This window comes from Phycodurus eques, chromosome 12 (genome assembly GCF_024500275.1).
Source record: "Phycodurus eques isolate BA_2022a chromosome 12, UOR_Pequ_1.1, whole genome shotgun sequence".
Taxonomy (NCBI): domain Eukaryota; kingdom Metazoa; phylum Chordata; class Actinopteri; order Syngnathiformes; family Syngnathidae; genus Phycodurus; species Phycodurus eques.
In genome coordinates this window covers 20,350,140-20,364,226 of record NC_084536.1, presented here as the reverse complement: position 1 = coordinate 20,364,226, position 14,087 = coordinate 20,350,140, and the positions used below count along the sequence as shown (strand labels likewise).

General features: G+C 39.5%; 1 protein-coding gene across 9 annotated transcripts in view; it reads right to left on the bottom strand.

The window, feature by feature from the left end:
* Positions 1 to 1,966: 1,966 nt before the first annotated feature.
* Positions 1,967 to 14,087, bottom strand: part of LOC133410972 (alsin-like) — a 30,995-nt gene continuing 18,874 nt past the window's right edge. For all 9 annotated transcript variants that reach the window (XM_061692683.1, XM_061692687.1, XM_061692686.1 and 6 more), the window contains 16 exons: positions 13,265 to 13,330; positions 13,088 to 13,186; positions 12,760 to 12,924; positions 12,316 to 12,427; positions 12,164 to 12,241; positions 11,904 to 12,040; positions 10,798 to 10,950; positions 9,525 to 9,639; positions 9,291 to 9,448; positions 8,639 to 8,737; positions 8,238 to 8,420; positions 7,651 to 7,696; positions 7,126 to 7,187; positions 6,832 to 6,981; positions 5,667 to 5,763; positions 1,967 to 4,262 (listed from right to left, as the gene is read on the bottom strand). In XM_061692683.1, coding sequence (XP_061548667.1) covers positions 4,224 to 4,262; positions 5,667 to 5,763; positions 6,832 to 6,981; positions 7,126 to 7,187; positions 7,651 to 7,696; positions 8,238 to 8,420; positions 8,639 to 8,737; positions 9,291 to 9,448; positions 9,525 to 9,639; positions 10,798 to 10,950; positions 11,904 to 12,040; positions 12,164 to 12,241; positions 12,316 to 12,427; positions 12,760 to 12,924; positions 13,088 to 13,186; positions 13,265 to 13,330 — 1,759 coding nt within the window. In that variant the 3' untranslated portion in view covers positions 1,967 to 4,223. The remainder of the gene's footprint in view (positions 4,263 to 5,666; positions 5,764 to 6,831; positions 6,982 to 7,125; positions 7,188 to 7,650; positions 7,697 to 8,237; positions 8,421 to 8,638; positions 8,738 to 9,290; positions 9,449 to 9,524; positions 9,640 to 10,797; positions 10,951 to 11,903; positions 12,041 to 12,163; positions 12,242 to 12,315; positions 12,428 to 12,759; positions 12,925 to 13,087; positions 13,187 to 13,264; positions 13,331 to 14,087) is intronic.

The following is a 14,087-nucleotide window of genomic DNA, read 5'->3' as shown; positions in this document are numbered from 1 at the left end:
ATAGTATGTTAAACTATTTTCTACCCTTATCCTAAGCTAACTGCTCGTTAGTAAAGCATCTGTTTTGAGCCATTTGCTATGCTACGCAGCTTCTTTGTGTAATGCTACCCTAATGTTATGCATTTCTTACCCTTATATAAGGAGTTTTTTTACCTTGTTCTTTTTATTTTATTTTTTTTGGGACCTAATGTTATACTAACTGCTCGTGGCCCTTATGCTAAGTGAAGCAACTGTTTCAAACAATAACTTTGTTTCTTGCTCTAATGCTACGCTAATGTTCCACTAGACAACTGTTTCTACCCCTAATGCTTAGTTAAGCAGCTGTTTCTTACGCTAATGCGATGCAAACAAAGTGTTTGTGGCCCATATGTTGACAGAGGGCCCTTGGGCCATGTTAAAAACACCTGTTTTTCTAAGCAACTGTTTTTATTTTTTTAGCTCTAATGATACATTGATGTTACTTACACCTATGCTATGCTAAGCAGCTATATTAAGAAGCTGCTTTTGGCCCTTATGCTGAGCTAGGGTACAGTTCGTAGACCTTGTGCTATGAAAACATGTGCTTTTGTTGCCCAAATGCTATGCTAAGCAACTGTTTTGCTCAACTAACGCACCATTTCTTGCGCTAATGCCAACCTACTCTTTCGTTTGACCCTTATGCTAAGCTAAGCTAATATCTGAGTTGCATCCATCCAATGTTTGCATCCATTTTGTCCAAGGATTCCTTTAAGAAGACCAAACTAATGTACAGTGCATCTGGACAGTATTCACAGCGCTTCACCTTTCCCCCATTTTGTTATGTTACAGCAGAAATTCACTTGGTAATGACAATATGGGAAACTTTTTTCCCCTCAGATTTTGAGGAACACAAAATAAATAGTGAAAAGCGCTGTAACTTTCTAAATGCACTGTAACAGCTGGGTGTTATATTTAATTTTTTAACCCTTTTGGATTAATAGCTGGTACAAAAAGAATTCTGCTGTTCGTTAATGAATGTTTGGCCAGACCAAATACAAACATTGAAGGTGAATAAAGTGTTGTTAAACCCTGAATGTTATGTGAGCTAAATCGAGCACTTTTTGTTGTCAAATATTTTTAAACGTGACAAAAATGATTTGACAAAAGAGGCTTTTTCTGTCTCTGTCCCGTTTTGAAAAGACCCGCCGTACTATTTTACATTTCGGAGTTGTGGCACTCTGTGGTTTTAAATGTTTGGTTTTTTTGGACAGGTCTTTTTGTCTTGTATCTGACTGAGGAGCTAGCCGAGGCGCAAACGGTGCCTTTTTAATCTAGCCTCAGGGGGGCCATCACAATAAAAGTATTATGACAACACTGACTCAATTATTATTATTTTTTTTTTCATCCACTGTCAGCTTTAGTCTTACCTTCGATATTGTATGTTTGGCTTTTTAATTCCGAGTGGTTAACCGCATGGAACGGAATACTTATTGAATTGCTCCTTGTTATAACTACATTGTTTGAACACTAACACGTCTAAATGATTAAATGATTATTGTACTTTAAATGTTAAATACAACTGAACTGGACTTAAATGTACTGTACTAGATTTATAAAAAAAAAAAAAAAAAAAAAAAAAAAGTTGAAGCCACAACATTCCGTCCTGTTCTTTCACGTCCCACTGAGGAATATTACCACACTTTGAGAATCACTTATATTAAATATACACAAATGCATGGGAAACATTATTTTCAGAAGGCCAAAACATACCTAATTGTGTTATCAAAAATCATTTTTATTGTTTCTTATGTAATACATGTTTTTCATTAGCATGAATTAAAGTCATCAGAACGGTAGAAAATTAAATTATGAAATTTTTCACTGTGTAATGACTTTACTTTCACTATTGGAATTGAACTACTTAAACAGATGGGAGGTTTTCCACAACCGCCCTCCCCTTTAAATTGTTCTATATGTTAGCAAAAAAAAAAAACACATTACACATGAATGCAAAATCACATGAATCATTTAATTAAGCTGTCAATCAAAAGCCACACATTTGATATGTTAAGTGTTAGTGTGATTTAGTAATGTCACAAATACTGTACATTGTTAATCTTCTTTTACAAAAATAATCTCAAGTATACAATAAACTCTATTCTTTGTTCATTTAGGACATTTTTAGACAAATACAAATTATGCTTTATTTCCCTCGTGACAAATGATTGCTCCCTTCTTGTTTACTACATTTTCGATGAAAATATGCTAAATAAAAATAATCAGATGGTTGAATTCAGTCTAACACATTTGAAATGTGTGAGGAATTTATTAAATCCTAAATGTGTGTGTGAAAGGTGTGATACATTCATTACTGTGCATTCAAGGACTTGACATAATACAGTAACTCCTGCTGATACCTGCAAGGTATTTTGTGACTTCTAAAAATGAATAAGTGCACAAATCAAAAGATACAATGTGGCCAAAACAAAAAGACATTCCATACAGGAGATTATATGAATGTATAGTACTCCAATAATATTATACATTCAACTGTGAACTGTGATACATACTTGGTAAATACTTGATGCACCTGATGGGTGGCTTAACAAAATACAAACTTGCAATTGCATGTTAACACAGTGAGAGAGGGGGAAAAAAGTGCTAGATTTTGTTCATTCGTTTACATAAACACAGTAGTAGTTCTTGAAAAGCTAACGACAATGGCTATGCGCGCAAAAAAAAAAAAACAGCAACCAAATTGCATGAAATGCGTTCAACCGACAGTTAATAGAATCATTATAAATTAAAACCCGAAAGACAGAAATACAGTATAAGCGCTTTCCCTTTTTAAACGCCTACAGCTTTACGCGCCGCTTATTCCCAGAGAAAGCATCGCAATACATTTTCCCATTGTGGAAAACCCAATGTATTTCAATACTGTAGTTGAATTCGAAAAGTGAAACTCATATTCTATAAAACAACACAGAGAATAAAATATTTCATGATGACATTTTTCATATTTTTGATAAATATAGCTTAGAGCTAACGAAAACCCCAAATTCACCAGGTCAAGAAATGAGAATATCCCATAAGAATCATTTTTAAATGTAGAAATTAGGTAGTAGCTGGCCTTCTGAAAACTATTTTTCCTATGTGTTTTATAAAACAGTTATAAAAGTTTCACTTTTTGAATTGAACTACTGAAACAAATTAACTTTTATACAATATTATAATTTATTAAGAAGCGCCTGTATATCGTCGCTGTTGGGCGGAAACCTCGCAAGTCCAAATATGGTCAAATCAAATTTTCAACAAATTGGTACTATTGGTCGGTCCCCACGTCGTATGTTATTTATTAACCAATTTGAGAACAAATCTATTAATTACTCTTTTCAACGCTCGACTGTCTGAGAAATGTCTTAAAACTGCGACTCTTCCCACACTCTGCGGGAGCCGTGTGGCATTATGTCACCTCAGCATTGAAAGTGGATGTTTTTTAGACAATAAGTAAAATAGTTAGGCGAGAGACATTTGAGAAAGCCTGTTTTGTTAAAAAATGGATTGCTGTGATCCTTCAGTGCAGCCTCGAAAGTAAGTGCGTGCAGATTCTTTTCCGCAGCTCATTGTTTTATTTATTGCATCTCTCAAGGCTCTTAGACCTTTGAGAAAAAGTATTGGAAGATGATATATATATATATATATATATATATATATATATATATACACACACACACACACACACACACACACACACACACACACACACACACACACACTAATTCTGAAAAGTAGTGATATTGGAGATTTAATGATTCTGCCCAACAGCGACGATATATTATTTCTCAATATATTTTGGGATAGAATAGAAATTTACATTCAGTTTGCAACCAGTGTAATGTAAAAAAAAAAAAAAAGCAATTGACGACTAAAACATGCACACCTAATTTTTTATTTTTTTTGCTTCAAAATTCAAATAGTCAGCAGTATTGTTATTTTTTTGCCTCGCTCCCATTCATTAAAAAAACGTATAATGTAACAGAATGTAACATCAGTATAAAGAGACTTACGATTGTAGTATCTGTGCTTGAAATCCCTGAGACGTTTGTACGCGTACGTGTGTATGTGTTCAGAGCTACAATAAGATCCCATTGGGCAAAAAAAAAAAAGAATTAAAGTTGAGAACGTCCAATGAGAGGTGTGGAAACATACTTGTTGGTAGGACTGCCTGGTAGCTTTAACTGGGGTTCGGTCCGTCTTGCTCACTGCTATATCATCGATTCCATCTGGATCTGCATGTAGCAGGCCTGCCACACACACCAATGTCAGATACAGTATGTCATACTTATTGAAAATTGACTTTTTAAATATTTGCCTGCCCACGCAACAAATTGAACAACCAACTCCCACTATGGTTTACAATTGCTTACAGATTCCGCAAGAAGTGCCAAAGCACTATTTTAAGCTCTTCCCCTGATTTGAGTATAGTTCCCTTGCAACAAGCTGCCATAAGATGGCACTGAAGCACTACTTTTACACTACAAAGGGATTTGGTGGTAAAGCTTTGGCTATCTGCCTATTTCTGAAATCTGTCAGCAAATGAGCTGTTCTGAATTTTGCAAATTACGATGTCAGAATTGTGCTAATTTACATAAAATCGTCCTCACAGAGAGTTTCTCCGACCATGACTTGGCAGGCATGGAAATACTATCATATCAAAGCCAACAGATAAGCAGAGCTGCGGTGCTTGCACAGATTAGCGTTAGGTAGCAAACAGTGTTACCAAAGCTAGCTTCTGATAACTGGCACATACACGAATGTTTGGCTACGTTGTCGATGCGCACTTTTCAGTGCAGTTCAGCGGCTTGGTGATGAAGTGCTGTCCCCATGAACGAAAATAAAATTTATGGGCTCTCGCTTGATGGGAGCGATAGGGTTAAATTAGCCGGTAACGACTTTGTCCAAGCGTCATTCATTTGCAGTCTGGACATGGATGGGCTCTGGTGGGAGTCTTAGTCTCCAAAACAATATTGCTATATTGTCTGTCTACATGTGTTGTTGCATCATTATGTTCAAATATCTGTTATAACACTGCCTCATTGATGCTATTTGTTAAATTGTCGATGGTGTTTTCCATTTTATGTTAGCATGACGCTAAGTGAGTTATGAATATAAAGCATGTATAGTGGACCCCTGCAGACTCGCGGTTCAGCACACATGGATTCACCTATCTGCGGATTATTTTATTAAATTTTTTTAAATTAATCTTTTTCCCGGCAATCTTTTTTGTATGTTTTTATTTTTGGTAAGGGAATGAACCCCAAAAATGGTGAGTTTAGATTAAAAAATAAAAAAACTTTATTTATTTTTAAATGCAATTGTGATCGGCATCAATTATCCACGGATTTTCGTTATTTGTCTGGCCTGTTCCCTATCCCCCGCGAGTAGCGAGGGCCTACTATAATTCTCTTTTGTTTTATGTTTAGTTTGACAGTAAAATTCATTCATGCGTGGCATGAGCAGCTGAAAACTCTTTTGAAGAATTGTTCACTTTAAAATAGCCGTGTGTTCATCTGTGTACCTGCTATGCTAATTGTAAGACACAACGCTCCACACTAATTTTTAATTTAGTGTTTATATTATTTAATTTAATAATTTCTAATTGTTTTCACTCCAGACGAGTAGAAAATGAGCAAGTGGCGGTGGCTCACCTTCAGCGTGGTAAACATGAGTCCCAGCTCTCCATGCTGAACATTGGGATCCATCAAGTCTTCTATCAGACTCACTTCAGCACCCAGGTTTCTGATTCTAAACAAGAGTACAGTTGTATGATGACTTAAAGAGTTCCCGTGACCAAACTTGTAACTCGATTACTTGTGTATTTAAAATCCCTTTTCCCCATTGAGATGAATTCAAATGCCATTACTCAATTCCAGGCCCCTAAAAAAACACCCACAATTGTTGTTACGTTTTAATAAAGCAAAGTAGCACTGTACGGTGGTGCCTTGAGATAAGAGTGCCTTGACTCAAAACATGTTCATGATACAAGCCGGCACTTGATTTTTTTTTTGTCTCGTGATACGAGCAAAATTGTGCGCTTCGGACCCGACCACTAGAAGGCGGTAGAAACTTTAAAATCCAGCAACCATCATTGGTTTCCTTGCAAAGGAAGGACAATGCCAGGGGGTGGCGCTAATGCACCATTCGGCTGTTTTGCCAACTGGCAAAAGCACCCACGGAAGAAAAACAACACATAAGGTACAGTCGCATTATAAGGATTTCCACATATGTTCTAGGCAGGACACGCCCCACTGCAACATGATTGGCTCGTACGTCGCGGGAAGGGCAGGCTACACAGACGTAACGAGATGACCATCCCAAACATGTTTCACATCAGTAGGAAATCAAAACAAAGAAGTTTGTTATAGTTAGGGTTGGGTCTTAAAGCAGTTTAGGATGGGTTAAGGTAAGATTAGGGTGGGTTAGTGGGAAACATTAACGCCAGCACACTTATAGTCACAAACTTCATTTTCCATCTGGAAGCAGTAGGGTGTGTTCTACAGGGATACAACAGCCAATTTTCAGATATGAGCCTGGTCACGGAATAGTGAACTCGTATCGCAAGGCACTGCTGTATTGTAAAATCTAAATGTTTAAAAATAAAGAGAATCTAATGAAATCAACAGTTTGTAGTGAGTTTACTGTAATTTAGCTAAATGTCACACACACACACTGTAGTACATTTGAGTGTTAATGTATGCCTTCAATGGGTGTGGCCTTAACATCTGTTTTATGCTCTTTGCAAGTGTTGTCACTTTGTATTAATGTTTGACTGTTTTTCCAGTGTTCAATATGTGTCAAAATGTGTGCGTGCACCTCGCCCTAAGCACAATGTAGAGGAAGAGAGGGAGCAGGTCGTCCATGCACCACAGGAAGTCACCGTCCTGCGTTGGTTTGATTTCCTGGGTCAACTCCTCAAAGGTATTCTGGATGACCAAGAGTTTCTCCGAAGGAGTGAAAGTGGTGCTGTGAGCGTGTCGGGGACATAAAAGTGGGAGTTAGCGTCATGTTCATGAATCAAGTGCTAAATGATGCACCTTCACATCCGAATGCATTCCAACAATGTCTTAACGGAATAGTTGCCCCATTGAAGAGGCAAATAAAAGCTACCTGATTTGTTGGAGTGTCTCCACAGCGCCACCAAAACTGACGTCTTTACTGCTGGATATAATCTGTCAGGGAGCAGGAACACAGGGCGCAACAGGAAATCAACTTAAAGGGGGCATATTATGAGAAAAAAAAAGACTACTGTAGATCTTCATATACAAATGGTTGGATCTCTGGAGTGAGAAATGAAAACAATTAATCTTATGTTATCAATGACTGAAAATAGGTCTGTGAGTGAGAGTTCTGCAGTTTTTAAGCTACTACTGAATGTACTATGGGTTCAAGATCTCGCTGCTTTATGAGCCTCTCGTTTTCCTGCTTTGCCGCCATCTTGTGGTATCCATAGGCAAACATAAAACCCTTGTGGGGACGCCAATAATTCACAGACTTTTGCTATTCAAGGCGAGGCAAACGCATGTTATAAAGAAAATTGGGAATTCAATTGTGAAAATTAGGAAAACTTTATCATGTCTCCTTTGAGACTGAAAATCGGAGGTGAGTAGAATCAGTTCATGAAAAATAACTGACCTGTTTTTTCTCCCCAAGAACAGACATCCACATTGGCCAGAACTTCCTGTAAGTAATGAAGAAAAAGACAATCATACACTGCATACATGTCAACTGCTAATGAAATCCAATACAAGAGCTGTTAACAAAAGTTCCATTAATTTAGCCACATGTAAGTTATTATCATGTGGTTATAGTTCCAGACACATTTTCAAGATCAGATTCATTCCTGTTAGCCTTTTACAGCGTTGGTAAAGAACACATTTACTGTACACTCAAAAGCATTAGTTTACTTTAAAACAGAACAAGAAGTGATCAAAAGCAACAGATAAACAACATCAGGGAGAATATATAGAAACTAGTAAATTCGTTGTTGTGAATGAACTTTTTTCCCCCCCAACAATCTCCATGTAAAGAAAGCCACAAAATAATTAGAAAGCGTTCCCGCTACGATGCTGTGAAGTTTTACACCACAACAATGACAGTAATGCTCCCTTTTAATTCCATATTTGCAAACGCGTTTCTAAAGGCAGTCTGATTTAAACAGTATCGAAACCCGAGAACATCGGTCACGACCAACGTGACGGGTGATGATGTAGAACACTCACTGCTGAACGCCCAGGAAGCTGAGCAGGGACTGATCGGGCTGCTTGTTGAGTCGGAGGATGCGCTCCCAGTATTGCGCCTCCTGCTGTTCGTCGTGGAGGCAGTACAACATGAACAGAGGTTGATAGAGTTGAGGGAGCAGCAGTGGGAGGAGCAGAGTGGAGCAGCTCACTACTGAGACAAAGCTGAGGGAGGAGAACAAGGAGTCACGGCTTCACATGAACATGTGTTCACAATTTGGAGCGTAAGCTGCAATATAACAACGCTACTTTTGCTCAGATGCAAACTATAAATCAACCCACTTTGTACAGCACATCAGCCTGTAAATGAAAAACATTTGTAGCCAGAATCTGCCGTCATACTGTCATAGGCGCCTTTATCTGTGGGCATCATCAACACCCACCTTGGCTCTTCTGTAAACGAGCTGTATCTGATTCTACATGGAGAAATGGGAGTATCTGGGAGGACGCTGCCATCGTCTGGTAACCCAGGAAACAGGAACCTGGAACACAAAAGTAGTGTGACGATTACTAATACTGTACTATTTATGTACAGCGAAACCTCAATAGTCAAACACAATCTTGCTTGAAGGAAAATATGTTTTATTTTTTCTAATAACCCAATTTAGGGTTGAGGCAATATATTTTGAAATATTTGAACATGATTAATTGTCGTACGAGTAGCAGCAGTGGTTCTCATACTTTTTACCTCAAGTACCACTCAAAAACTACTTGGCTCTCCAAGTACTGCCATCATGACCAACATTTAAATAGAGTAGCGTAGTATGCCCAAATGTTCATCAAAAAACGAGCCAGCGATTTCATTCCTAAAAATAAATATTTAATATCATAAACCACTTTAACATTATGCAGTTTGAACATTAACGCTTCGCTTACAGAAAAACTCAATTAAATTAAAATGTATTACACCTCAATGCTAAAAAAAAGTACCTAAATAAATGTTTTAAAACCAACCAAAAAGCTGAAGAACCCCAAAACACACAGTGCTAACTTTATAGAAAGAACTGAGTAAAAAAAAAAGGACGATGGAGTTACCTGACAATGGAGTAGAAGTGTTTAACGTAGGCCTGCACCTCCTTCACAGCCTCCCTGAGCAGACGGTGGTTTGACTCCACACCCAGGTAGGTCATCCTGTAGACGGTCACCAGCGTCTCCACCAGCCAGCCAAGAGGGTGGATCGGGGTCTCACATGCCTATAATGCACATAAAAAGTTCAAAAAAGCATGCACACGCACGCACACAAGCATGCCATGCAAACACTTTAAATACCTTAGTGAGGTATTTTCGTATGTTGTCATAATTTGTGGTGGTGACTGCATCCGCGTGGTGAGGAATACACTCCAAACACTCCAGCACTTTGCTCTGATATCTGCTGAGGTCTGGGCTAGACATAGACGCACAGTAACAAAGAAGTATAATGTTCAAGTAACGTAATAAGAGCGAGGAACGAGTTGGTGGTGAGTTGAATTGACTCAAAAATCCACCAGAAAAAAAATGAATCACGAATCGGAATGTTCACATTTGAATCACAAATCAAAGTACAACATACTAGTGGACCCATGCACACTCGCGGTTCGACACGTGTATTCACCTATTCGCTATTTAAAAAATTTTTTTCTTCCTTTTGGGGGGAAATCAACATTAAAAATGTTTATTGGTGGTTTATCCCAAGAACCTTGGGAGTTAACAGAAATGTATTGATAATTTTTTTCCAATGCAATTATAAGGAGCGTCAATCCCGGGGATTTTCACTACTCGTGGGTCCGGTCCCTACCCTCCAGTAATAGCTAGGGTCCACTGTACTTACTTTATTTTTACATCCGCCGCCATTTTGACTTACTGCGCAAAAGCACAGTTGTACAGTAGCTACCTAGTCCTGTAGCTGATCTTGAATCACAGTTGGACGTAGCCGTCTCCACCGAGACAGATAATCTCCGCGGAACGAGGCGTTCCATGGCCGCGCTCGAGCAGCTGCACGGCTATTCATGGCAGGCCGTGACCGCGGTATGATGAATTGCATAAAGTTATGCAAGATTCATTCAACACGCCGTGGCAGATGATTGACGAGAGCTGGCGGCTAACTACCAGGTAACTAGCTGGGCTAGTGAAGCAGCTGTTCGCAGCCAGCCAGCATGGATTCACACATTTTACAGTACAGAGACAGGTGCAGAACAGACAACGGCCATGATGCGGGGAGGGATTTGTTCAAGTTATTGGTTTAAGTAAGCCATTTTAAACTGAAAAGAAGCATTTTGGAACTGCTTCTCCCAAGTTAAAACACGCCAACCAAAATGTGTCAGCTACAGCGTACTCGCTTTCTGGTGGTGTGACAAAATCTGTGACCCAGGGGGATAAGGATTGTTTCCAAATAATCAAATTAGATTTTTCTTTTGATGGAAAATCACATCTTTATTATAGAATAGTAACGATTTGATTGTGATTGGCTAGCCATTTGTTGCTGTCAATGTGAATAGCGAATGGGGATTTCTAGGTTGACTCCGAGCCCTATATAATAACAAAATTGTAAGTATTTTGTATCAACCTGTGTTGACGTGCACTTGAAATACAAACAGCAATGTTCTCCCAGGCTGTCGTCCTCTCTCCTCTGTCAGCGACGTCACAGCCCAGTCGCCTCCAGCATTCGTCGAAAACGCACACCCACCTCTCATCGGCAGGCACCACGTACCGACCCAACCTGCCGCACACGGACATAACAGAAAAAGACACTTCAAAATAAGCCGAAGGAGAGGAGAAAATTCGAAAATCCACACAGGACGGGCTAAGCCGAGATTCAAACCCAGGACCTCTCAACTGTGAGGCAGAAGTATGAACCAATATTTCACCGTGCTGCACCCAAATAACTAGGAAACTATTTCATTCATGAGCTGCTATCTATCGTTTTTAAAGAGCTGTCCATTTATTACACTGCTACACTACCTTTGAATAATAAAATGCAGGCTACTCAATTTAAATGTTTGTATCGGCGTTTTGAGGATCAACATGCAGTTTTCTCCCTCAGAATGCATTGCCTTACCCAATGTATTCTTGAGCAAGTGTAGTGGAAAGGTATTAAGTTGTTTTGCTCTTCCTCACTGTGCAATCGAAAACGTTCATATACTGTACATCGGTGGGCTGGTAAAAGAGCCACTTGGAAAAGCATTACTGCCACCAAGTGGGCTATAGTCAACATGCGCCTATTTGGTCTCCAGCTCTCCAATTCTAATGAGACTATAGCCGCTTTGTCACGACAAGTTCCAGAACGGCCTAGCCTCCGTTGCTTTTCCATTACAACTGGCACCAATCCAAACTGGGAGAGATCAAGAAGAAGGTGATGCGCTCGTTTCTTCGTCGAACCGGTACAATTGGAAAGGGGCATATGAGAGGGGTGAGGGTAGCCACACTAGTTTGTCCCAATATTTAACTTTGTATTACAATATGTGTCTATGCGAGCAAAAAGTGAATTCATCTCAGCTTACTTCGCAACAAAAATACTTCCGTGTGTTTTTTTTGTTTTTTTGATAAATAGTACTTTTTCTTGAAAAAAATAAAATAAACATTTTACAAACGTGTTGTTTCTTTTGGGGGGCGGGGTCAAATTAATGGCACTTCCATTAATTTCACATGATTAAAGTCAGACAAAATACTCACAGAAAATTATTTCTGTCCTTGTCTTCAATCTCATCAGCGGCTTGTTTGGTGTAAATTCCGTCCACTTTCAGGCCCGCGCTCCACTCCCCACTGAAGTGGCCCTCTAAAGTGTCACCATTTGCAAGGGATAAAATCCCCTAAGAGAAAAAGAATAAATATGATTATATTCCAGTCACACCTCTGGCATAGGTGAAAAGCACCTGTCAAAAATACCACCAAAGCCGCACAAGCATTTGACAAAGGAAAGTGATGTCCTTTACCTTCCCGTTGACAGTCCAGTCTTCATAAAACTCCCCGTGGAAGGCTGTGTCATCATCTGATACCAGCAAACCGAGACCCTGAGAGAAGGACCGCACTGTGTCATCAAAACGCCACATTTGTCGGAGTAAAGTGAGTCCAATTGGACACTTACATTCATCTTGTTTTCCCTGAAGTTCCCTTCATAGTAAACACCGTACTGAGTCACGACCACAGCGCTCCCGTGCCTCTCATCATCCAACCACAATCCTATGTACTTCTCACCCCTAGAAGAATAGAGTAGGGCGTGTGAGACCGCTGCTCAAATGCTGACATCAATACAACAACAAATAATAGAATTTATAAGTGGTACCTGTGTGAAAAGATGTCCCAAACAAAGACATGTGCAAGTATTTACAGTTGTGTTTGGAATGTAATATCAATGTGCTTAATAAAGTTTTTAAACGCTTTTATTTCCATACAAGCAAATGCTTTGGGAACATGGCCCGTTTTATTACCAGAAAGTGACGGAAAAAGGGCTGTTCAAAGTTTTCTCTCTTGCTGTGCCTGACAACCAGTTTAAAAAATGCTGTCTTAGACAGGGAGCGCCACATCAGACCTGGTGATGTCATCATAGACGCCATATCCAGTCCTCTTGTCACAGACCCACTGGCCAATGAAGACGCCTGAAGAAGCCTTGTCCATCTTGCCAGAGCGCAGCATGCCGTAGCCGTGGCGCTGGCCTTCATTGAAGCAGCCCTCGTATACCTCGCCTGTGGCATACCTAGGCAAGTCCAACATATATAGAAACAAACGTAACAGCACCCAACAAGAAGCAAATGTGCGTCATCGTGTTTTTTCTTTTAATTGGAGTGGCAAAAAGCTCTAAAATGAGTGGTGAAGGAGAATTATCTACACGCCTTTTTGACAGGAAACTGTAAACTGACCTGTAGATGCCAAAGCCGTGTATCTTGCCATCACGCCAGTGTCCCTGGTAGCAGCCTGCTTTATTCAGCAGTTTGTCAGGAATCATGCACTCGCCATAGCTGGAGGGACAATCGGAGGGTCAATAGCGAGACCTACAAAGCCATTTCACATTAGTTCAACACTAGTAATGTACCGACCCATCCTCCAGTCCATTTTTAAAGTTCCCGGTGTAGGTACGTCCATCCTGCCATCTCATTGTTCCTCTGAAAATGCACAGAACATATTTTAGTATGTCGTTCAATCAATAATGCAATTTCTTTTTTTTTCCTCAACTTATTTTAGTTGTGTTTTCCAGGTACATGTGAATACGCCACTACAGGGGGTCCCTGGCTTACAACGGAGTTCCATTCATACGGCGAAAATGTAACCCAAATTCAGGTTAGTCGACATACACCATAGTCTTATCACTAACGCAGTAGTAAAGCCACAATTAAAATAAATATCTGCATGAAAAAAACAATCAAATGAGAGAGTAACTGTGTTGTTATCCCACACCCCATGTAACTGGAACTTCTCATCCTGTACTTGGACGACAGAATACAAAATATGTTTATTTCGACTACCTTTGTGTGTTTGCTTTTGTCACAGTTGCAGCGTAAAGAGGATTTGGAAAACGCATTTAGGACAATTTAAAGACTTCAGGCTATTGATGTTGACCTGCAGTGTTTTATTAACCCATGAGAGGGTTTCGAAGCGTCATGTAGAGTTAATATGATTCTACCCAGAACAACTCAAGTCTGATATTAAGGCTGCTAAGCAGCTATTTGGAGGTCAAAGGTCTGGCTCAAGGACATCTATGAGGTTGGTGGTAACGGGGGAGGGACAATCAAGTACTGTCAGAAAGGGCAACGCTTTCTTGAGGCTGCATTTACACTGCATGGTTTAAGTGAAACAATCCCGATTTTTTTTTATTCATGGCAGCGGAAATGGAAAACAAAAAACATGGAATCGGATACCTTC